The sequence below is a fragment of the Syngnathus leptorhynchus genome, chromosome 9 (genome assembly GCF_054491065.1).
Source record: "Syngnathus leptorhynchus isolate UIUO chromosome 9, UIUO_Slep, whole genome shotgun sequence".
NCBI classification, from domain to species: Eukaryota; Metazoa; Chordata; class Actinopteri; order Syngnathiformes; family Syngnathidae; genus Syngnathus; species Syngnathus leptorhynchus.
In genome coordinates this window covers 11804386-11829627 of record NC_141203.1, presented here as the reverse complement: position 1 = coordinate 11829627, position 25242 = coordinate 11804386, and the positions used below count along the sequence as shown (strand labels likewise).

Below are 25242 nucleotides of genomic sequence, written 5' to 3'. Positions count from 1 at the left end.
TCTATAGCTTTATTTAGCTTCATTTGGTCTATTTGGCTGGAATTCAATAAGGGGAGAGCTAATGACTTGACCAGATAGCCTGTTATCAGCTCTGATGAGACACCCTCTCTCGCCGTGACTTTATACAGCTACACCAGACTAATGGGCTTCTGGATTGCTACCCAGAGGACATTACATACAGTGCAGTGCAGTACAGTACAGTACTGACCCCCCCCCCCCCCCCCACCCACCCTTCTTCCTAAGAGTAATCACAATTAACTCATTCACTGCCAACCCGGTTAATATCATTCACGTCTATAATCGTCAATGGTACTGAATGAGTTGATAGCAATAAAAAAAATATATTTCCATCAACTTCAGGGTTGATTTAGCTGCCGCCATCATTTTTTTATTGATGAAGAGAAGGCCCTCCCTACCGAAAAAACAAAAAAACATTTGGATAATTACCAAAGCAGTTAATTGCGGCATCAAGTTTATATCGGGCGGGGGTCCAATAAATGTGTCGAGTGCTTTCGGTGTTTGGTTGTTTCGTTTGGAGATTTTGCTTACTCGTTAGGATGCTAATGGCTCGGGCGCCGGCCTAAAAATCCAATTTGGCAGCGTGAACTGAAAATGCCATCAAAAGTTGACTTATCTTTTCATCCCTCAGGTGGTGCGTGGCATCATCAGGTCAGCGGAGAGTCGGGATGTTAAACAATGGCCGCATTGTTGAAGCCCGCAGCGGCTGTCGGCTTCAGTGAACTGCAACCTTGAGAGGACACAAGGATATCAAAATCACTCACATATTTATTGAAAAGTGCCACATCACCCAAAAGTATCTTTTGATCAGTAGGAAGGAACATATTAATTATTTATTTTTATTTTTTAAAATAATAATCACAAAGTGAAACTCTCCAGGCGAAATCTTTCAATATCCAAAAAGGGCCTCCCTCGGAAAAAGCCCGTCGCCACGGTACGAGGCGAGCATTGTAAAAACGCCGCCTGGTATGGAATCCAATGAAAATGATAATGCGGGAAACAATGGCCCGCGGCAATGTAGCAGCAAGCCGGCGGAGGGAACCCACCTTACAAAGCATGGCTTTCCCGCTATTGGCGTGACCGCTAGGAGGCCCTGCATAAATATTTGGGGTAAATACACACTACATCATTTTTCTTCACACTTGAATTGCATTATGATTTCCATGCAGACTCAGGTGAACCGGGGTCAGGGGACTAAATTAAGTGGGTCCCTGGAAGCAGCTGCTCCGGTTCCTCTCTTTAACCATGCTTGGCTGGTTAAGCTATCAAAAGCAGCTTGTACATGCATCATAAAAAAAACAGCGCGCGCGCGCACGTGTTCAAATGGTATTAAAATGCTGTTGACCCTTAAAATTAGAAAAGGAAACATTCAACTCTTTGCATGGCAATTATTCCACGTCGGTCAAAACGCACAGTCGAGGAGAGGGACGAGGCCACCCCCCCCCCCTCGGAAATTTATCGACAGGCGGGCGGAGAAGTGAGTGAGGTTCGTTTATGACAATGGGGCGTGATGACATCACGCCGTAAAAGCCCTCGGTGGGGTCGCGGCGCGCCAACCGCATGCGTTTGGAGGCTTTGTGTTTGCTATGCATGAATACCTAAGTGGGAGAGCGGGTCAGCGGTTGACATTGCTTCCCTGTGATGTATGATGACATCCGCAACTACGAGCTTTGCTTCTTTTTTCTGCGTGTGTACATTTTGCGTCAATGGCGAACCCGGAGCCGACGCCTCGACTCGATCCGGCATCACACTCATAGTGTACGTACAATTTCCACGTGAAAACGAAAGGGCTTTAATTCATTCCAGACTGCTAAAAACTCATTTTTCCCAACAATTAGAGATGTCCGATACCAAGTACCTATACCACCGGTACTGCAATTGATTTGCTACTAGTTTGGGAGTGCAGCGCCAACTATTGGCAAGGAGGACTCATTCTTTGCCTTAACTGGCGTTGGTACTCTCTCTAGTTTTAATAAATACAATTAGCACTGTACTGCATACAACAGTAATTCAAGATAATTGAAATAAATAAATTGCTTTTATAGGGTGTGAGGACAAGCCAAGTTAATGCAAGAGAAGCGGACCGATTTGTACCAATCTGGGCAATGTTGCAAATGAATGGGCAAGACTTCATGACAACGCCACATTCACTGCATGTTATTTTTTTCCCTCAGTGTGATAAATCACCTTGGTCTGCTGGATATTTGACTGAGCGGATCAGCCGCAAAAAAAAAAAAAAATGATTAATTTAATTAAATTAATAATGCCAGTATTAGCAGCAAGGAAAATGTAATTTTTTTTTTTCTAAATTGCATTTTATTATTAGAGAACTATAATGTTTTGTATAATAATTTTTTTTGTAAATAAATTTTTATTTTCATGATTATTTCCTAGTCAAATTAAATAGTTCCTTCTTTTGCAAAAGGTTTTAAAAAAAAAAAAAGCCTTTTTTTTTCCGGTCTGGTCTCCTACTAAACTGTAAACACAGGCCATTATGATAATATCGTTTAATTATACTAATAATCTGTTATATATTCATTAGCCTTTTAATTGGTTAACTCTGGGGACCGCCAGCGATTGCAGTCACACACACACACACACACACACACACACACACACACACACACACACACACACACACACACACACACACACACACACCCAGATGATAATCGCACACACACACTTACACACACGGCGCAGAGAGACCCTGCAGAAGTCACCTCCCCCTGAACTTTTAGTCGAGCACTCTTCCTCCAATCATTGGCAATTTCAGTACATTTGCCAGTTTGGACAGGAAAAGCAAAGCCTTAACTCGGAATGTGGGGAACCTGTGACATCTGCACTGACACGCTGGAGATAATCCTCCATGTGATTGTCAGACAAATTGGGGGTCATCGGCGCCGAGCGTGGCGCAAAAGGACACGGAGGGAAATGTTCAATCAGCGGCCCGTCCATTCGGGAGCCTTCGCCTTTTTCCAGCCTCTTCAGCGCACGGTTCATCTCCCTGCCGCGATCGGGCGCTCGCCTCGCTTTCTCTGCCCACAGCTGCCGAGGTTCCTCCGTTGGGAGGGAGCTGGGTTAATTTACTGATTAATATCCAGGCACTAGATCCCGCTTTCCCCAGATGGCCAATTAAAAAACTACAACTGGCAGCGCTCGTAGGCCTGGCAGCAGGTTGCCGTCGGGCCCGGGGCTGGAGGCTGTGACAGAAGGCGTCGGTCCTGTTTGGGCCCAAACGAGAGCCACCGACCAGACACGTGTCACTCTTTGACTCGGTATAGAAGGACAAACCAACATTGGAAAACTGAGAAGAAACAAAGGACATTTGTAAAAGTCGCTTTCGAAAAAGTACGAATGAGTTTTCAAATCGCGACAACGGCGGCCGCTGAATGAAAGTTCGGTGAAAGTGCCTTCGTTGTGTTTATGTGCTTTACTATTCTTTCGTTGTTCATGAGTACGTAGACTATAATCTGCTTGAATGAAATGCTAACATTTGTGTACAAATCTAAGCTAGGTTTGCCTTTTTAGCAACATCAATGCTAGTTCCGTTAGCCCGTCAATGGGGTTTTGCTTTGTGTGTTAGCATTAAGCTAGCAGACTATTGTTAAAAAAACAAATGTGACGTGGTTGTTTAAGATACACAAATTCAATGGCAATAAGCATCTTGAAGAATCTTTTTGGGAAGAGTTGAATAATATTTATAGTATACATATTTTGCGCTTGCTAGCATATGGATACAAAAAAAAAAAAAATGAGGAACCGCAAAAGAGCTCAAATCCAATTTAATTGTCTATTGAAGCACTCTAACAGCCTCTGCATTAAAAGACATTGCTATGTTTGGATGGGATGGGGGGGGGGGTCATTTAAATACAGCTCTCTTGATACTGACAAAAACCTTATCAATGGGCTCGCGTCACCATGGAAACACTGCAAATACAATAGCGGAGCTTCCAGGAAAGGGGTAATTAATAATCCAAATTACAGGAGCGCTAGAAAGGCCGACAGAGCTCTCTGTGTTTTTTGATGAAGGAGAATTTCAGTCGTACTTCTATCGGGTCAGCTCGACCAAGGGCCATCTTTGTTTAAAAAAGGGAAAGAAAAAAAAAAAAAAGGCTGTGAAGAGAATTGATGGCCTGTTTCATTATGTAATTGCCTCTTTAACTTCCTTGTCCCGAGCAATCGCTCTTTAAACTCCAGCTGGAGGTATCTCCGACAGATCATCGGTAAATAGATGTAATCTTCGCATCGCCTTTAGTCGACCCGGAATCTTGAAAACCTGGGGAATGAATAAAGTCCCAATAAAGATGAGTTCTACGGCAAGCTGAGCTGAATCCTTCAGGATCACACAGATGGAGGATATCAAAAAAAAAAAAAAAAAAAGTACCGATCCGGAGGTAAAACAAGGCTCCAGTCAGCCTTTAAGCTGCCACCCTCAGCGTCGGGGTACAAGGAGCACAAAGCTAGATATGATTACCTGCCCACAACAGAGCGATGCATCCCGCCCTCCGACCCTTGAACTCAAAGGTGTCCCCGACGTCGAATCAAAGTAAACACGACCCCCCCCCCCCCCCTCCTCCGTTCGCAGCCTCTGAAGTGCCGTCCGGACTTGAGAACACAACACCAATGACCCGCTTTCCTTTCATTTCCCTCCTCATAAAGATCCGGCAAATGAAAAAAAAATAAAAATAAAGCAAAGCAACACACAAAGCAGTAGAAGAGAAAGCGGAACTCTTGATTGAAGGGTCAGCCAAAGGATCACTGCGAGAAGGTCACCCGAGAGCCCAAATTCACATCCCATAATTGAGTAACAGGGGGGTCGCTGATTACAAGGCGGGTGACAACAAGCTTGGCGGTACCTTCACTTCAAAAGATGATAAAAAAAAAAAGCAGCCAGACAAAGCGCCAAAGATGGTTGGTGGGAAGGCAGACAGAATATTGGATGGCCTCACCACGGTGAGAATGAGGACTTAATTAAGTGAACAGTCGGATGCGGCGCCAAAGCACTATATCAGAGAGACAGAGAGCGATAATTCCCTTTATGTAATTAGATCAATTGGGCATGAAGCAAGAGCAGTGTGCCGCCCCGCTCAAGTGGGATCACTCGGGGAGCTTTGATTACCTTTTTGATTGGGAATGCAAAATGAGAGCGGCTTATTTGCCAATTACCGTATTGTTTGGTGGTTTTTAACCATTTTTTTTTTTTTTTTTGGACTCTGATGACTTTTGTAAAAAAATACTTGACCTTAACGCTCGCCGTAAATATTGTTTTATAGCAAAGCCGCGCACCAAATTCAAATCATTAGCGGTAATTAACGGCTTCTCTGACGAGTCACTCAGGTGCTTTACGTCCACTTATTTGGCCGATAAATCGACTGCAAAAGACTCGTCGTGTGTTATTCCAGGATATGGATTTGGGGGCTCAATGAGATCCCGCTGGAGTTTACCGTCGAGCGGCGAAAGATGTGAAAATGGTCTACGAGTCGACTTGAGGAAAGTATTCTAAACAATAGTCGTGCAAAATAATAACCATTCCACGAGATGAGCGATTGAATCATAAGGGGCGGAGATCAATGCTAACCAAAAGTATCCTGACGCTAATATAGCAATATTTGCCATTCGGCAAATACATTCAACCGCTCGGAACTTCTCTCAAGTCGAGGTCACGTTTTGCACAACTCTCATGAGAACACATTTGAAACACAAGCCACTGAGGGGTGACAAAAAAAAAAAAGGGATGGTGGGGTGGGGTGGGGGGGGTCTTAATATACTGATCAATCCCTGATCCCGGATAAGAACCGGCAGTGCAGTCTGAGCCCACAGGAAAGACGTGTAGTAGTTGTGTGGCCCAGTGGAGCATTAGACTGTCTCTGTCTGTCTGGCTCTGCAGACAGAGGACACGAGTGAGGGATGGGCCTCGTCGTCCGGGGGAAACGGCTTGTGTCCGCCGCCCACACTGCGCCTCCTTTGTGTGAAATTGGCTGAGAGGATGTAGACATATTCCACGCACTGATCCATAGCGGAGTATAAACAAGAGTGGGGGGGGGAAGAAATCTTGCTTTGCCTCCTAGAAGGTCAGGAAGCTTCCCCGTGAAACAGTAAGTGACACTGCCTCTTCGGCGCTCACTAACAGTCTGACCGGTGGAGCCTCGACCCCCACCCCACCCTTTTCCTATTTTCTTCCGATCCAACCCTGCATGTTGTTTAGCAAAGTTGGAATGTAAAAATAAAAAAGTAGCATTCCATAGTGGTGAGTTTCATCTAGACAGTAAAGTTAAACAGTCAATTCTTTGACTTCAATTCAATGAACATTGTGCTGCTCCTTCTGGTGTAAGCTCATTGGCCACTTGGGGGCAGTATAACACAGACAGTCCAGAGAGACTGTACCGAAATCATGTCATTCTTCACAGATGATAAAGAATAGATGCCTAGGAGTATTTTTTTTATTATTATTTGTTTAGGGTTGCTCCATTGTTGTATTCAAATATCAGTTGCTAGAATTTGTAGTTCATAGAAATTTCCAAACATTTGTCGCTGACATTCCGAATCGGGTCATATAGGCGCCGATACAAATCTGTATTTTTTTCCAACTCTTGGTACGAAATGCCTCGTCGACCGGTACTGTGTTTTAGCATCAACGTTAACATCGACGGCATTTAGCACTATGTGTTAGCATTAGCGTCGTATCTTGAAAAACTCGTACGGCCCATTACACAAGTGTCGTAAAAAAAAAACTATCCCAAGTTGGGAGGAGAAAAGTGAAGTCCTTATCTCAGCACCGGCGAGGTCACGACGGCTGAGACAAAAAAGGTAGAAGATCTGTGCATGAAATCTGATTGCGGCTGCAGTAAAACGGACTGGGGAAGGCATGAATGTAATTAAAGCGGCTGACACTTTTATGCTGGGTAATGGGAGTCCGGGGCCCAGCTATTCCCAGACGAGCTCCCCTCACAGTATGGAGTACATTTTAATACCAAGTCGCACAATGACTTAAATGCAACTCTCTTTTTTTTCATATTGATGTGTAAACAGGATAAATGCCAACAACCTGGTCTTTAAGGGACATGCTAAATAAACACTCAGCCATATAGGAAAATATATAAAAACCCGTCAAGCATCTGGAGACGGCACAATTCTCAACTTCTCTCCTGATTTTCTGCCACATAAAAATCCGCAATTATGAGACTTATGAGCTCGAGTACGGCAATGAAATTAAAGTAGATCGGGCGAAAAAGACGAGCCGTGTTGTATCGGGGTGTTAAAAAAAAGACCCCTCCCCCCCAAAAAAAAAAAGCTGCAATCGGTAACATGCAGGTGAGAAGGAAAGGAACGTTTAGATCGCAGAGGGGGCGGATAATGAAGAAGTTAATAAGAGGAATGGTACTTGGAAATGTTCCTCAAAGAGCCAGATCCCAGGATTTAATCTGTAATAAATAATCCGGCATCATTGCAAGATGGCATCTCATAATGGCAAATGAAATATGCTGGTATGATAGGTCCAATAAATCTGGATTTTCCGATGGTTCCCTCAGGCTAGGACAATATGCAACTATAGTGCTCTCCGTCAGGAAGAGCAGATCTCAGAGCCGTCATAAAATCTAAATGGGCACTAATTAGGCAAGCCTTGCCTCTCACACTTACTATTTCTATTGACATTTTCAGCACGCCGCCACCGCTGCCGCCGCCTTCGCTCCCCCCCCCCCTCCCCCCTCCTTCCTCACTACCATAAGTCACTGAGAGGAGAACTAAAGGGAAGTTCAACTTAGTGGTAATGAATAAATTTGCCCTCCCATGCAGTACTGTTTCTTTTCATCGGGCTAAATGGTCATTTTTGCGTGGCGGCATCCGTTGCGGAAATCGTCTTTTTTTTTGCTCATTTTAAAAAGACACGTTGATTTTCTATAGCGTCGTTAAATCTATACGTCAGCGTGGCCCGCCTGTCTAAAATTAATTAAAAAAAAAAAAAAAAAGCTAATGCATGCTTGGCACAGGAGCGCTTGTTGAACATATGCTGCAAGCACGGCTAAGCCATCTGGCATGGAGTCAAGTATTCCCCACCAACTGTAGTCTTATGCTACCTGACAGTGGGAAAGCTTTATTCCCAAGGTATCGGGGGCACAAATGGAGAAATATTATTGAAATGATTATCTGCATCAAGACTCAGATTTGGGATGACATTTCGCCGGCTCTGCCTAATCCGAGGGGTTGTCTACGAGAGGGCGGAGAGGGGGTTTGCCGCTAAGCCTTGGCGGGTTGATTAATGAAGCCGCCATAGCGGGTGGACCCGGCCCACCTCCACTCAGACCCAGGGGCCGAGCCCCGCATATGAAATTGGCCGACGATGCTCATCTCCATGGGAGGAGAGGAACGCGATGATCCTCTAGCTCGAGTCGCCGCAACGGCGCACTCCAAAGCCCGCCGCGTCCGGGCTTAGCAGGCCCGGCTCCTCACGCTGGGTGGCGGTGAGCTAGCGGCGCCGCGTGCGCGACGGCTTCACCTGATGTCAAGCACTTTTCACTCAAAGTTAGATTGCTGTTCTCGGCGGCAACTTTTTTTGAAGATTAATGCTTTATGATTGCATCGGGGGACAAGATACGCAACCCTTTTGACCAAACTAGCCTAGAACGAGGTGCAAGGAAATATGAACGGTTCCAACTAGCGGTCAGTGTTAGCACAAAACGACTGTCTCCTGCTGGAAATTAACGACACAAAAAAATGTATCAATAAAATATTAAAATATATAAATATAGATATATAAATACAAAAATATACAACATAATATATAGAAAATAATATATTCAATATATAAAAGAAATATAATACAAATAGATTTACAAAAAAAATCTGAATATCAAAAAATGTTAAACATATGAATAACAGCAAAGTCATTATTTTCCTGCAAAGGCATTTCAGGTCGCTGCAAAGAGGATAGAGGCCAGCCAAATTTGTGAATAGGGGAGGGGGTAAAAGTGACATGGAGCTCATGAATGAGCATAGAAGAAGAAAATGCAACAAAAAAAAAGTCATTCAAAAAAAGGCAAAGTGCATCTTTAATCATTCCGTGTCGATGATTAGTCAGACAATGTCGCTTTGTTAAAAAGCGCTCTCGTAATTAATAACGGCGGTTGGGGCGGAACAATCGAGGGTGTCAGCGGTTGTACTCTTCGGCAGAGGTGATTTCTAAATAGTGTAAACGAGGTGTTTACCTATTGTGATCCGTTCGCTGACAAGCCGAGCCTCTTTTTTTTTTTCCTTTTTTTTTTTTTTTTGCCCGCCGACGAGAGAAAATGATTAATTGCGAGCAGGCGCCTTCTACGGCTTCAAGGCTAAATCAACTTCCAAGAAGTGCTAACTTGCTAGAATATAAACTAATTTTAGGCCCTAGATATTAAAATATAATCCATCTTCTTCCTCCACAGGGAAAGCTAATTAGAAAATGTGACTGGCATAGTAGAGGAGAAGCGCAGGCCATGGTAGGATTAGGCAGCAAGAGAAAAAAAAAATAAAAAAAGAAAATCATTCCCTACTTTACCCACACTTCCTTTTTTTCTGCCGTGATTCCTTCAGAGATGTTTCTGAACATGAAATTTCAAATATTGACGCTTTACAGTCTATCTCCGCCTCACATTGGTTCCAACGCCATGACCAGCAAACAATAGTCGCCCGAGGCACAAAAGCAACCTGGCTCAGACTTGACTGCTCTTTTCTTCCTTTTTATGTACTGACCTTATGCACTGAAACATATTCTTGCACTCATGAAAAAAAAAATAATAAATAACAGCCGGCCGTAGGAAGTGTTGGAAAGAAAAGCCGAAGAGCATTAACGGCGACGCCTCTTGTGAGGATTTTGAATGTCACAAGTGGAAAGCGGCACGACGGAACGTGGCACAGGAACCGAGCGGTCCCGGATCTGTGGAATGCCGGAAAATGGCTTCCAGTCTTATGAACAAGCACCACTCAAAATGTCTGAAAAAAAAAATGTCACTTTGCTATTTTTGTCAATTCCTAAAAAGCTGAAATTGAAATTTGTTAGCAATTTAGCAGACCGCCAAGCAAGCCGTTTAACAGTATCATTTCAAACACTTTTGGACTATCTTTAAAAGTTCACATAATTAGTTGGCTCGACCCAATTACGAGAACGTACAAAGCCGTTACAGGGTCTGACTTACAAGGGCGAACGTCTGCCGTTGTTAATGACGTTCGAGTTATCGCGCAAAATGCTCTGTGCGATGTGGCAAAAAAAAAAAAAAAAAGGGAAATTTGGAGGAGAAATTAGATGAGAGCTCAAATGATGCTTCTGGTTGGTAAAATGTCTCGTTGAGTTTGTTGTATTGCTTTAAGAAATCTAATAAAAATAAGATTAATTTAGTACATGAGAAAGCGCGGAATCTTCAGTGAGCGGATGAGGATTACTCGTTTCTGGGGATGTGAAAAGCAGAAAGCTGCAGAGGGTCCAGTGTGTGAGAGTGTGTGTGTGTGTGTGTGTGTGTGTGTGTGTGTGTGTGTGTGTGTGTGTGTGTGTGTGTGTGTGTGTGTGTGTGTGTGTGTGTGTGTGTGTGTTTAGGCAGCAGAAAGCTGGCTGAGATTCGGCACTGCAACATTGCCATCTTTTGGCCAAAGTGTAGACTCAGAGGTTCCTTTCCTCACCTTCATGCTTGAATTTTATTTATTTTTTTAAATACTAAAAATTTGCAGTTTGGAGACATGGGTATGGGGAAAATAAAAAGTCATTTAGTCAGATTAATGAGCATTTAGACCCCAAAAAAAAATCTCTGCATTCAAGTCTGAGCGCTAGCACCTATTTTTATTGATGACATCATCAACTGTGGAGAGAGAAGCTGAAACATGAAAGTCCATTCTGGAGAGTTTTGAAAGGATTTTTGGAAAATCAACCTGGTGGTGTTGTAGTGAATAACAAAATTGCATTTGCCAGGTCAAATTAGTTGGACTGTAATTTGTCTAATTTGGCTAACTTCGATAAAAATAAAACTCACACATTCAAAATATGAAATATAATCAAATCATTGCTTCTTTTGAATACAATACTGCACTTTTTTTTGTACTTTTTTGACAGACATGTTTTTGGAAATAGTTCAGTTGTATTTAACTTGGCTGTGAATTTTTTTTTTTTAATGACTATAATTATTCTATTAATTACTATTCTGACATATAAACCAGCAAACTCAAGCCAATTACATTACAATCGGTCTTTGGAGTAAAAAGAAAAAGTTGGCGAGCTACTTCCCAGATCAAAATTGCTCAATTTTGATCCATTTTTTGCGGCTCCACTGTGCAACAAGGCCCTCACCTACTCGCACATCATCCATCCATCCCTCCTTCTTTTTCTTGTCAGGAGATTTACAAACATGTAGTGAGAGAGGGAGCCTGGAGTGGCTGTCCTCTACCTGAATCAACATTGTCTGAGCTCTATGGCCCGTTTTCCCACGGTGGCGTACGGGACATCACGGATAAGGGAGAAGATGGGCGGTGACAGCGCGAGTGACAATTCATCCCGTCAACCCCCCCCCCGACTGACATGTCACATTCTCTGATGACTTTATTGTGCTGCCTGTCAGCGCACTTAATCTGCGTGTCAGTCAAGCGGCGAGGAACCCCACAACGCCATCTCCAGACGGCGGGAACGCCTTTTAATGACATTAGATTTTTTTTGGGAGTAACGCCATTCGGCACATCACTGATACCATCGTCTATTTTGCATGGCCCCGGCGACACGGCCCGATAGAGTGGCGGTCATTTCCCCGTCCGTTTGGAATTGGATGACAGATGTCAAGATGAGAAGCGGCTATTATTTACCGCGCCCCTGTTTTTATCACAGGCCGACATGATGTCTCACTTTACTCCAGGCTGTCGGATCCCGTCTGTCCCTTCCTGATCTAGGGCCGAACCCAAAAGTGTTTCATTTTGATTTGCAAGAGCATTTTTTTTTTTTTTTGCTTACCTCTAGCTGTGAGGAGCTGGAATTAATTGCGATAATTTCAAATCAAGGAGTGCGTGATAAAAGTCAAATTCATTAAAGCGCCCGAGTCTATAAAGCTTTTCTCCGTCAAGACCAAATGACGAGGTGATTATGGTCTATTTGTTAAATCACAGCGATCCCGTTTAAGGTAATAATGTATGGCGTAACTATCAATGTAAAGGGATTAAAGAAATATATGCTAAATGCTAATGCAGGCCAGATGTTGCTTGTGATCTGGTGATGCAATGACTTTATGAAGCACTTCAGATATCCTTTCATTGAAAATTAACTTGCATTTACAGACAGGCATCATGAGGGCCAGACCTTTTTTTTCTTTCTCTCTCTCTCTCTTCAATTGACAGTGTTTTTCTCTTCCATCAGAGCTGCACGGTCTAATTAAATGTATTTAGCATCATAAATATTCCATGGGGACAGGCTGACACAGTGAATTAATGTCTCCCCCCCCCAATCCCGGAGCTTCCCTATTGGCGGCGGAGAAGAAGTTAGCACAGTGGCAGGTAAATAAATACAGCATTCATGCGTTTGTTCAAAATCAGGAGTGCTTTTACTTTCTAATGCAGTGGGAAAACAACAAAAGAGCATATTGATTAATTCACAAGATTTGATTAAGTTGGCGGGAGGTAAAGTGGACGTGGAAAATATTTGTTGATTAGGCGTAAAAAGCGCAAGTTGGAAGATTGGTATTGTTGCGACGTTTTTTTTTGCTTGCTCATTAGCATACACGTTTGTCCTGAGGAAAGTGAATGAGTAAAAGTCTAAAATTATTTTGAAAACAATTTCCTGATATTCAATATTATACAATTTAAAATGTAAATTCTGAGGGATAAACAGATGAACATAATGTACAACGCACTTTTTTTGAGGGGGGGGGTGGAACAAATTAATGACATTTCCATTCATTCCAATGGGGAAAGATGATTTGAGATAGAAATGTTTTCAGGTAGGTCACGAAAAGATTTTGGGGGGGGAATTTCAAATAAATCTCTGAATTCAGCAGCGTCCTCTACTTGACAACGCCCTCTCACGGAAGCCCCCATAGGAGGCCCGAAGAAGCTTCCTTGAAGGTCGAAAGCCCTTCCAAAAGACCTCAAAGCATTTCACAGCTAATTTGCTGCGCTTTTTCCATCAACAACAAAAAAGTGTGCCAGTCTATTAACTCGCCATCACCAGATTAAACGCTTGCCATGCCAGACTAGGCCAGTGAGGATAAATTCATTTCAAATCTCAAGACATTTTTCTTTCAAAAAGCTCATACATCACTTTTCTATCGGCAACAAATTTGCCAAGGCTAATTTTACGAGGCACCTGCATTCATCTCCGTATTAATAGAAAACAGAATGTATAAATCCCAAGTTTGCCGCAGCCGATGTCAGCGGAGCTGTTCCTCGAGGGGGAGGCCTGTCTCGCCTGCGTTAAAATATCGGTCCTCTCCCCAGAGCATCATTTTGGGGACAAAATGAAGACCCCGGTAATCCCAAACGCCGTCCGATCTACACGGTGGGGCGAAACGACACATTCGGAATGGCCTTCACTGTATTCCACGTCCTTGTCGTTAAAAGTGGAAACGAGACCATTAAAGCGCACGTCGGTCAGAGCGCCTCTATCTGTACGTGTCATTACGCCGAGGAGTCGTCGTCGGGTCAGCCCGGACAATCTCAGGCGGATGTAGGTGGCCTACGTCGGCTCATTAGAAACAACCCCAGCAGCGGTCTAATGAACTTAAGACAATGCTAATTAATGGCAGCTAACAAAAGCGCCGCGCGTGTACGACAGCGAGCCTTAATCCGACGGCGGCGGCGTGCGGGAACGGGTCAAAGGGTGGGGGTGGGGGGGCAGCTCCATTCCTACGCTGATAGAGTCACCTGTGACAATCCTTTATGGGCTGATAAAGTAAGGCGAGTCTCCGACGGAACAGCGCGGCGGCTTGGCCGAGCCTCTCCCGAGGGAGCAGGTGTCAGGGTTGTCTATCAGAAGGCTGAAAGGAGGAAAGGGACACGTTAGCGAGGGGGGGGGGGGGGTTCTATTGTAGCCCGCTTGTCATTGACTGATCGGCTCCATTTAGCCGGCTTTTTTTGGCGGTGAATGAAACCACCTGAATAGATGAAAGCGAGACAGGCTACCGCCACAAAACAAGGAGCCTCGGAATATTCATGGATGGATCTGTGAGGACAAGATTAATGTATTAGAAATTAAAATGGGGCCCGGACGTATGATCTTGCTCTAACACTTGGCCGGACCTGTGTCACCTCGCCGCTAGCGCCTCAAGTCAGCACATGCCGCTTGCCAAGGTGGAGAGGAATCATTAAGCGCCTTGCCATTGTGTGAGCGGAATAATCAAACTTCGCCCCCCCTCGCCGCCGCCACCTATCCGCAACGCCCCTCCATCTCCCCTTTCCGCCGATTCTTTCCCACAGCACTGACAATGAATAATTCCGGAGCCATTTGCAATGTTAACGGCACCTATCTGGGCCATCCGCGCTTTTGTGATAAGAGCTCCAAATATGCATTTCAACAGTCTGAACAGAAGCTTCTTCGCCGGCGTTTCAAAGGACACCTGTCAGTCATCAGCGAAAGAGCTGTCAGTCCGCCGTCAACGCAAACGGTGTCGGCGAAATGGCCCCGAAAGATAATCTTTACTCTCCCGGTCTCCACCTCCCCTCGCTCGCATCAGAGCTGTTACATTTGCAAGAGACTGACAAGTGATTTACACTGGAAAATGGATTGTGTTTAAACTGGAGAACGGGAAAAAGGGGGGGGGGGGTATTCTTTTAGGCTTGCTGGCGTACAGATGCATCAAATCAGCTATCCTAAATGTGATCTGGGCCACATTGAATGTCATTACGCGTGATACCGGGAGCACTAGACGGGCCGCCGGGGCTCAAAGGTGACTCTGCTCCTTCCTATCTCTGCAAACAGACGGACGGTTGCATCTAAGGAAGGACTTGGCGCTGTTTTTTTTTTTTTGGGAAACGGGACATCCTTGTCGGTCTACTTAGCAAAAGCTGTTTATAGCCTCGATGAGAAGATGCTCTGATTTGTTTATTCGTTGCTTGAACAAGTTTTGCTTTACGGGCACTTGGTTGGCAAAAGGAGCATGTGAGGCTTCATGCCTCTGCATCCCCCCACCCCCCGCCCTTCCTCCCCCAACGGAGAAGGCCAGGCATTTGTGAAGCACGACTGACTACCTTGCGCGCCACCAGCTGTTGGTGGTATTTACAGCTGAGTGCCGGGGATGTGTTTGGGCTGAAGCTCGGAGGGGCCGGCCGGCGCCACATTGGGACCGTTCCCGCCTCCCTTTTGGCGACTCCGTGAGGCGAGGACGCCGCAGAACAACACACGAGGAAGAGTGCGAGAAATCACGAGAAAACTTAAGAAGGATATTCAATTGTTCATAAAAGAACTTGACTGAAAAAAAAAAATGACATTTTGTTTTAATAACAAACACATAGCTTTGCCTTCATGAAAGTCTGTTAGCTTAATGCTAACAAACAATGAAAAACCTAATAGACGGGCTAACAAATAGCATTGTTGGTGGCAATTTTGTCCTTTAAGCAGTGGATATTGATTGCAGGGGCGGGCATAGGTGTGTGTGTGGGGGGGGGGGGCAATGGGGCGACTCCCCCCCCCACTTTTTACTAGACTCCACGTTTGCTCATAAAATGTCCGTCTGAACGGCAAACAAGACCAAAGGGAGCGAGAAACCGAAGCGAGGACACGCGAGCGTGGGCCGGAATGATTCGGAAGTGAATAACATGCTAAGAGTGAATCAAATGAAGTGAATAAACGAACAAAAGGGGCTCGTTATCTGGTCGGCGCGTTTCCCCCCGTCGTGGCATCCGCACGCAAATGAACGTCAATGGATATCCGTGTACGGCGGGCTGTCTTGCAAATTATTCAGCAAGTATGATTCTCGCAGTTGAGGAAGTCACCGGAAAGCCATTCACCTGAGTCACAAATGAGTATGTAATTGAGTCCTGGGGGAAAATAACTCCGCCTAACTACTGGAAATAATGTGTAAATTCAATACATTTCCTAATGAGCTCATTTGAGTTTGCCGCAATTACATTTGCCAGCCTAGGTGCGGCAGGAATTCCGCGGCCGAGTCGAGGTGAATAAATCCCCCCCCCCTCCTTTTTATTAATTAAAATTAGCATATGGGCCTGTCAACACTTCTCAGAGGCACGTTGTAACAATGCCATTTAGCCCCGCATCAAGCAATGCCAGCGCGATGAATGAATGAATGAATGCGCGCGGCGGGTAAATGCCTCGCCACCCCTAGCGACAGGGGCGGAATCGGACTGGCACGGCTGCTCGGGACGCACAAAAGAGGCTGCGTTTTAACAGCCAGGGCCTGGCCTCTGACCAGGGGCCATCCACATCAAAAACGCTTACACTCCAGCCGACCTCCCGGCTAGCGGCCCGACGCTAGAAATGCCGAGCGACAGGAACAAATGGAAAGAAAAAAAAAAAACATTTTAGTTTCCTTTCTTAGAAGGACTAATTTAGCTTTAATTTGATTTTGGGTCATCACTTGTTTGGCGCAAAAGCACTGGTTTGAAACGTCAAAAAGTGGCCACTTGAGTTGAAGCGTTGGTGTCAAATTTAGTTTTGTAGTTTCAAGTTGCAATACCACCATTTACATCTAGATGGCAGACATGGTTTGGTTGCTCATCTATCACATCTTATGGGGCACTATACTTCAGCATGGATTTGTAGTTTTGAGGGTTTTTTTTTAATGTGAACAAAATTTTGAAGCAAAAATCACAAAGTGCATATTTTGTTATTTCACGCAAATACTTCTGAAGAAGCAGCAGATCGAAAACAATTCTTCAAAACAAGCTTTTTATTTCACCGACCAGTAGAAGCCAAGAAAAGTCCAATATCTCAAACATCTCTCTTATCGTGTAATTGCCAACAAATCTTCCTCGACGAACTATTTTGGCTTCATCTAAACACCACCAAAGCTTGAAAATAACCGAGCTGGATAAATCAGTAATAAAGTTAAAATATTCTTATCAAAAGGCGCCAGAAAGGAGCAGCCAATGAGCAAAGCGCTGGCGTATTGTTGTCTGTCATCGTTACAGCGTCGCTGCCAGTGAGCGCTATTGTTGCTCAGTGGAGCAAGCGAGGCTGCGCTTGCATTGTTGTGCCAGGATTTGAAACCAGGCGGAGTTATCAATCGAGCGCAGACTATCGGACTCGCTCGGCTGTGCCTCTCGATACACTTCACAACCTCGCGCCGCACGTGACAATCAGGGCCCGTATACCGGAAAACTCTTTGTTTCCAAAATGGAGCCCGGTCTTAAAGATCCTTCCAACGTGATTTTAATTTTTTTTTTTTTTTTAATGAAAAAAATGTCATCAAGTTGCGAAGCCGGACTATATTAAGAAGTAATTAATCCGGTGATTTGCTTATAGTGACAAGAGCAGGGGAAGGCCCCCGGACTGATCTACGCATTGCGATTACCTGGAGCACGGGAGCAAATGTAAAAAAGCCTTGGGCTGGATTTGATATTTGCAGCTTTCAAATGTATCCCCTGACCTGGACTACATCGAACAGACCTCGACTGGAGGTCATGAGGAATCAGAGGCAAGGGGAAGACAGGGAGGGAGGGCGACTTCCTCCTCTTTTATTTACCTGAGTCTCTCGAGATGGCTGACACACACACACACGTGCCAACCCTCATTAGGTGCCATTACCACTCCCACCTGGGTACTAAAAGAACTGCGACTAACTTTTTCTCTGTCAGGGCGGCTATTAAAAGATTACATATTCACACTTCTGTGAGCAGCGCCTTAATGAGGATGAAGAGGGACTGCTGCAGTTTGCATCCACGCCGTTGTGAGAAACTACAGGCAATATGGTGCGTGCGTGGATGAAAAGCGGGCGCCCTTATCATCGACAACGATCTAGTTTCCCGAAAAAAAAAGTGAATGCTTCTTTTGCAATTCGTCATAATAGCATGCTAATTCAGTAAGCGTGCTTTTCTAGCACATGCACTTCAACAAGAAAAGAATATAAAGTAGAGGTTGTAACTACTGTGACAGTATTAGTGATATTTTTGCTGAGGATAAAGAATATATGCCTATTTGATCTGTCTGCAGTATTCAAATATTCGTTGGTTAAAGCATTATAACATCTATAATGCTCATTTTGCGAGCACAGTAATGCACTTTTACTTTGAGTGTTAGCATTGAGCTAGCAGTTTCCAGTTTGATTAAACACAGTGTGTAATTCTCTTTGTTTTATGTTCAAATTTCATTTGGGAGTGTCCAAGCAAGTAGCTAGCCTGTTTTTTTTTTGTTTTTTTTAGAGAATCATTCTTTTCTGCTTGTTGTAATATTATTAATGATTATAATCTTGGTCAATTAGGTGACTAAAAAGCTACATGAATTCTTTTTAAGCGCAAATCCGTTCTCGGAGCAGAGATTTCAATGAGCGCCGGCCGCAGCCCGTTCCTCCAAACGTGTTTGTGTGCGTAGAGTAATGCGCCCTGAAATTCCTTTTATCCCTCCTAGCGCAAAAGAGCCATTGCAGCGGGCTCTGCTGCCACTAGCTGATTCAATCAAGTGTGTTACATTGTACAGCCATGGGCAACAAGGCGACTTGTATTTTAATTAATAATGTAATACCCCCGACTCAAAGGCATGGCCCTTGGCATTGCTACAGCAGCTTTTTTTTTTTTTTTTTCTCTCTAAATACTCACCAGATCTCATTCAAGATACGGTGAGCAATTTTCTATCCACACTGCAACTCGTGAGAATGGATTTAGTAAAAAATACAAGTGCACCTGCAATCTAATGAGAACCGATAATGTCGAGAAATACGACAACAAAGATAATCATGCTCGGTATTGACGGACATTAGAACCAAATCTATTGATAAATTAACATTAAGAAATGGTTATGTTTATAAATGATATTCATTGGGTAGTTATGGGAAAATGATTTCCATAAAACTGTCATGGTGAGAAACGCATTAAATGTGCCGGTGGCATGAAATGAAAACAAACTTCGGTCTTTAAACGATCGCCTGCCACGAACCAAAAAGTAGGAACAAATAAATATAAATTGCTCTTAAATGCCACTAGATGGCAGTAGATTACGATTTTTCTATTAAACAGCGCTCTGGGCTGACTAAATGAAGCTCCGCCTCTCAGGCCAACATAGTTCCTTGGCATAAAGTTGCCAGAACTTTTTCAAGATACAAAATGTCGCAAAAGATTTCATTTTCATATTCAATCACTGCATGGGAGCACTGAAATCAACTAAGTTGACTTACAAGCGGGCAGTAAAGTTTTTTTTTCAAAAATAAAGCTATTTATCTTGAAATTCACTCGCAAACTACACATAAAACACCACCACCACATTCGGCCATTTTGCGTAACACGTTATAGCTAGCCGTCCAAATGCAACTCAACAGACAATAAATAAACATCGTTCATCCCGGAGCATTCCGAACGATCGGAGGGAGACGAGAACAAAATGTTACATGTGAAGCGAGTAGATGGTGTGAATGAAAGTGAATGTTAAGGGCCACAAAGAGGGAAGGAGGGAGGAGACATGGCCCAAGGTGCAATGTTGTGAGGAATAACGAACACAGTGAAGGGTGAAGGCACGCTTCTTTGGAGATCCTGCGCCCCGAAAGGAGCCTTAGGGAGCTCAAGGGCTTGTGGGATACGGGGCTGTGCGCAACCTTTATCTGCAGCCACAAACACACACACACACGAGCGCACACACACAAGGACAATGGCGAATAAGGGCACATTTACAGTTTGCCTTGAGAAGTACTGACTCATTTGTTCACACATAATAAAGATATTCACCAAATATAAAAAATAATCCGCCTTGCATTAAAGCGGGAAAATAGATATTTTTTGCCAGTTATATTTTTAAGTATTTTTTTTTAATGACATAAATGTGTTTAGTCAATAAGTTTTAGCTGACTTATTTTTTTATGAATGCTTGCTTTGAAAATAAAAAAAAATGTCCAAAACGTTTGTGAATGGAAACAAACGTTTTAATTAGCTGACATGCGAGCGGCCGGCAGTAAATGCAAAGTGATTATTCCTGCCCTGGGAGAAGGGCTGTCTCTTTGCGCTCTGTCAAAAGGTCAATTATGGCCCCAAACCGCCATGCGCTGACAGTGACCTGGAAGCGCTACTGATGACCCCACGTCCGGGGGCCCAAAAGAGTTGATCATCTAACATGCAGGCTGCCCGCAGCCATGGAAATCTGACATTTGTCCTTATTCAAATGAACACAAACAATATGCATCTCATGCCTCGCCGCCTAACCTGTGCCAAATTTAAACCCGCCGACCAAACGCATTGTCCTCGTTGAGCCGGCGACACTGGTCAGTCACCTCGTAAGGTAGATCCCCCCCAAAGCAAGAGCGGCAATGGAAAAGAGGAAAATAATAATAGTTTGAGAAATTTCTTTCATAAGATGAACAGAGACTATCAGCGCCATCTCGCCTCGCCGTTGTTTGAAGTTTCAAAGATTCATAGACTAGCAATTATTAATGTGCGCTTTCAGACAGAGGCAATTTAGCGACTAATATTTTCGAGAAGTCCCTCAAACGAGAATAATATAAGAATTTATTTGATGTAATGTGAGTTTATCACTTTTCAACCAATCTCAGCAAGGAGGATTTTTATATATATTTTTTTTTAATTCTTATTAGTATAGGTTTTTTTATTTAAAGGAGAATTTCATTGGCTATAACCATATTAGACATTTGGATAGGAAGGCCAGACAGTAAATACAAAAATAAATAAATAAATAAAATTTGGGAGTGGTTTCCAGCTCCAACTTCCACATTTGACTTGCCGCAATACTTTTGTCCAATTTAAAAAATGAGCTGACTAAAATGTCGGCCTTCCGTCCTCAAGTCAAAACAAGGTAAATCCACCTCTGCGAGATTGTGAATGCCCCAGCGCCGGTCGCTCAACCCCCCACCTGACAGCACTTGCCTGAAGCAACACCTACCACGGTAAATGTTTATCCATGTGGACTCGCCATCTCATGCTGTTTTTGTCTGCGAGTACGGAAGGTGGCGGCCCGGCTCGGAACAGCGCGGCGGCGACGGCGGGCAGGGCAGGGCGGGGCGGGGCCGGGCGCTCGGGCTCGCATGTCTGCGGGGCATTCTCCAGAGCATGATCGGGAAAAGCTGAAACATGGAGGAAAGTGCAAAAGGTTGAGGCGTGGAAACGTCTTTTCCTTTTTTCCTACCAGTCAGTTCATTCCCCCCACCCCCCTGCTGTGTTTCCACATCATTCTTCTATTACCTTTCCTGAACAAAAATGAATAAAATTATTACACTCACATGTTAAAAAAAAAATATATATATGATTGTTGCAACCTCCAGCCATATAAACAGCAGCAGAAGAGAGCCCCGATCTCAAGCCTCAATCAAAACCAAACAAAACGAAATCTCAAACGAATACATTTCTTCGGGGTTCGGTCAACCGTGAACAGTTATCGATCGGGGCAAATGAAATTTGTTCACGATGATCGATCAAAGGCATTATCTGAGACTTCCAGTCTATTACCGACCAGTGGAAACCGGTGTCAATAAATTGAGCCGGGTCACCCCGGGTAGATTCCTTTTTTTCCAAACTACAGGCGCTGTAAATAGATACAGCCGACTAAACACAAGCACTTCAACTTAAAAGGTAATGGACCCGCATCATGACTAAACACCAAGCGTCTGAGAGTAGCACCTTCAAGGTCTACAGACACTTAACTGTGTACTCCATACTTGGCCCGGGTCTTTTCTCCCCCCCCCTCCTAAAACCAAGCCCACACGTGAAAGCCTTCCAGCTGGCATCCGCCAAATGCACTTGGCAGGTCGGCGGGGAACATGAGAATTATACCTATATGGCCCCAGAAAGCAATTCTCAAATATCACTAGAGTACAGCACTTCACCAGGGACTGAGCGAGTGAGAGGAGAGCATGTGAATGGAACAAAAAGAAAAAAAAAAGCTCCTTCTGGCACTGAAACCACATGAAGAAAGTTTACTAAAGCGAGGAGACGGTAATGATTCGACGACGAGGAAATTTGTCGACGGCTGCCTGCTAAAGTGTAGTTTCTTAAGGCAAATGTCGTTGACTCGGAAGTAGACTGAGCCGGACAATCCAGTTCGGGTGCGGCGAATCATATTTCAGGGGGGTGGCAGTGCCCCTGTGCCCCCTCCCTTCTAGCTCCGCCAGTGGTTAATGTAAATGGTAGATTGGACTAGATCACAATCACTTGGGAGGAAAAATTTAAGTAATTTTATTTTATCACTTTGATGGTTATAAAATTTAGCTGAATTTTTTTTTTAATCTAGAAAAATAATATTTAACAGGATTTTTTTTTTTGTAATTCATGAGCATCACTTTTTTGAAGTGAATTACTGAAATGAATCAACTTTTCCAGTGATCAAACTGATCGTGATCTCAAGTTTTTGTATGATCTCCGACTGAAATCTACAAAATCAAAAGCACGCTCACCTGTGACCCTCAACATCAACATACAATTATGTGTACCAAAGTTCCGACTGAGAGCTCTGAAGTTTAGTTTCACATCTGATCGCATCTCCGAAATGTCCTTTTGGCATTTCGTCACACCTTGCTGGAAATCGCGACAGCAGCTCCGATAGCTCCTTTATTATGGAAAATTATTTTAAACAGCGCAAAAAAGCAAGCGCGGCCTCATTTCTTCCCCCGTTGCCGTCACTATCACTCGGGCTATTGATAAGATGTCTAAATTTATTGCGGAATAATTCCGCAGGAAAAGAGATAAAAAGGTTGCTGAATAAAATATGAGGCGAAGGCTGTAAATTGTCGCAATGCATATCATTTCATTCAAATGTAAGACGCAATTACCATCTGCTCCACTCATCAGTCGCCATCCTTTATGACTTAATTATATGTTTAATGCTATCAGATCAAGCAAAGGGCAAAACAGATGAATGAGAGAAACACGCCAAAGATTGGGCAACAAGACAAAAGGTGGATGCAAAGTAACATAAAGGAGCTGAAATTGATTCCGTTCAGCGGGAAATGGGAAGTTAATTCCGGTTACAACCTAGCGCTTCATCTCTCTGGGCCTTCTGAGATAATAAAGCCAGCATGTTGCCAATTTGTCTCAGAGTCAGCCAAACAAAGGCAGTCGAGTTCCTTGACATCCTTCGTGATCCATTCTTTACCAAACTAACGACGTGAGATTGCGTCATCGAAAGGGTGTTGTGTTTGGACGCTTCTTAGCTTAGCACATGCTCGAGGTGGCCACAAACTTTTTTCAAATTATTCGCCGCTGAAGATACGCAAAAACTTGACCACGATGAAACTTTTTGCCGCGTGTTTCGATGCTAGTCGTGTAGCAAAGCAAAAGGGGGGGACGGGCCCGGTCCAAATGGCTGTGGGCTAAAACGCTAGCCGGTGGGCATCCCAGGTGCCAGCGGGCACTGTCCTAACTGTGTACCTTTGGCCAGAACTCATTACAGAGTGACATTTAGGCCTCCTGCTGCTGTCCATGCCAAGTCAGCCTTCTGGACGGAGACAAATGATGTAGTTATTTTTTATGTCGGACATTAAGTCATGTCCGGTGTCAGCCAAATTAGCATCGGCTTCATGTCACCTGAAAGGAAAGCCACAAAAGGGTGCGCATGTTTTCAAAAGGCCTGCTGTTTTTGCTTACAGGGTAAAACATTGGCTTCATACAAATAAGAATTATGTTTCAGAAAGAATGTATCCAAGTGTACCCGCATAATATAATGAGATCCAATGCACAATTTTGATGGAGACTGAACTGATTGAACAATATGCGGTAATGTCGACAAACATGTAACACATTTCTTCATTTTTTTTTTTTTTAATTAAACAAATTATGACTGCATACTGTAAAACACTACAAATATAAGTGTACATATTAGTATATTTTCCTCTCCTTTATTTAGAAAGGTACTCCGGTTATGGGAGCCAAATTGCACTTTGTTTTAAACAGTAACAGAACAAAAGCGCCATCTGGTGGCGAATCGGTGCAGCGATAGTAAATTTGTGTGCTCATCTCTTAGCCATGGAAAATGATGGGGGGGCTGTAAAATCATTTAAAGATTGAACTGATCAAATATTAGTATAAGAAGCAATAAATTGAGGGAGCGGACATTATATTAAATGTGTCACTGCTGCATACTCAAAAGATGCAGTAAACGATTGATGACATTTATAACGTTAGAGCACATTAGAGGACAATTAAAATTGAAAATAAAAAATAAGCCGGGCCGACCGCACTCGCTCGGCGGTAGGTCTCGAGGAAGTCTCAAAGTTGTTTGTGTGTTTTGTGTTATTAGCACAAATTGGGAATAATTGCTCATTGGAATTATCGGTCACTCCCCCCCTCAATATTTTGAGCACAAACAGAAACAACTGGGAATATAATTGATTTAAAGTGAATCGTGCAAAAGGTCTGCACAATTAAGGAACATCTGTCAAGCTGTACATGCGCTAATTCTAATCATATTTCATTAGTGGCGCAAACAAACTGCATCCATCACACAGTGATGAAACAAATTGGCTTTTACAATGAAGGGAAATGACATCACATAGCTAAATATTAAAACCACCTCCCCGAGCCATATTTCTTAACAAACACTCTAATGAATCTAATTGGCACAATGTGCATAATTTGGAGATGAAAATGTCAGTGGGTCAGACTTAAGCGTGTTGTGTTAGCAAAACATGACCCTTGTGTAAACGAGGCATGTTGTACATGTAATTGGGAGGCCTAATTAACGGCTTCTAAAAAGTATCATAAGCCCACGTTTGGCTCATTTTACACTAGCCGGAGTCAAATCACCATTTAGCGTAATCCTTTGTGTCGCAAGTCATGTCAACTTGTGTTACTTATTAGAAATGATGCAACTTTTGATGACCCAGCACTCTTTAAACCTTCCAGGACACCATTTTTATTGATTGGATCTATATCTGGCTGGCTACATGGAGAACCAATAACATCTGTTTTTTTTTTATCATGTAAAAATAATAGACTTCTTGTTTTGTTTTTTTAATTGATGACGATATGATTTAATTAAGTCTGTTGATGACACAATACCAGTGCCAAATATAGAGACAGTATCTCCACATTGACAACTTGGAAACGTAACTTTTCTACATTCTGCACATACTACGTTCCGTGTCCCCCCCCCCCCCCCCGACCTCATCAACCCGTTCAATTTAA

The 25242-nt window shown here is 43.6% G+C and overlaps 1 protein-coding gene across 1 annotated transcript in view; it reads right to left on the bottom strand.

The window, feature by feature from the left end:
• Window positions 1-265: 265 nt before the first annotated feature.
• LOC147051235 (uncharacterized) overlaps window positions 266-25242 on the bottom strand; it is a 30125-nt gene continuing 5148 nt past the window's right edge. The window contains exons 2-3 of the mRNA XM_085920743.1: window positions 21008-21188; window positions 266-748 (exon numbers count right to left, since the gene is read on the bottom strand). Of these exons, the coding sequence (XP_085776869.1) occupies window positions 646-748; window positions 21008-21188 (284 nt within the window). The 3' untranslated portion in view covers window positions 266-645. The remainder of the gene's footprint in view (window positions 749-21007; window positions 21189-25242) is intronic.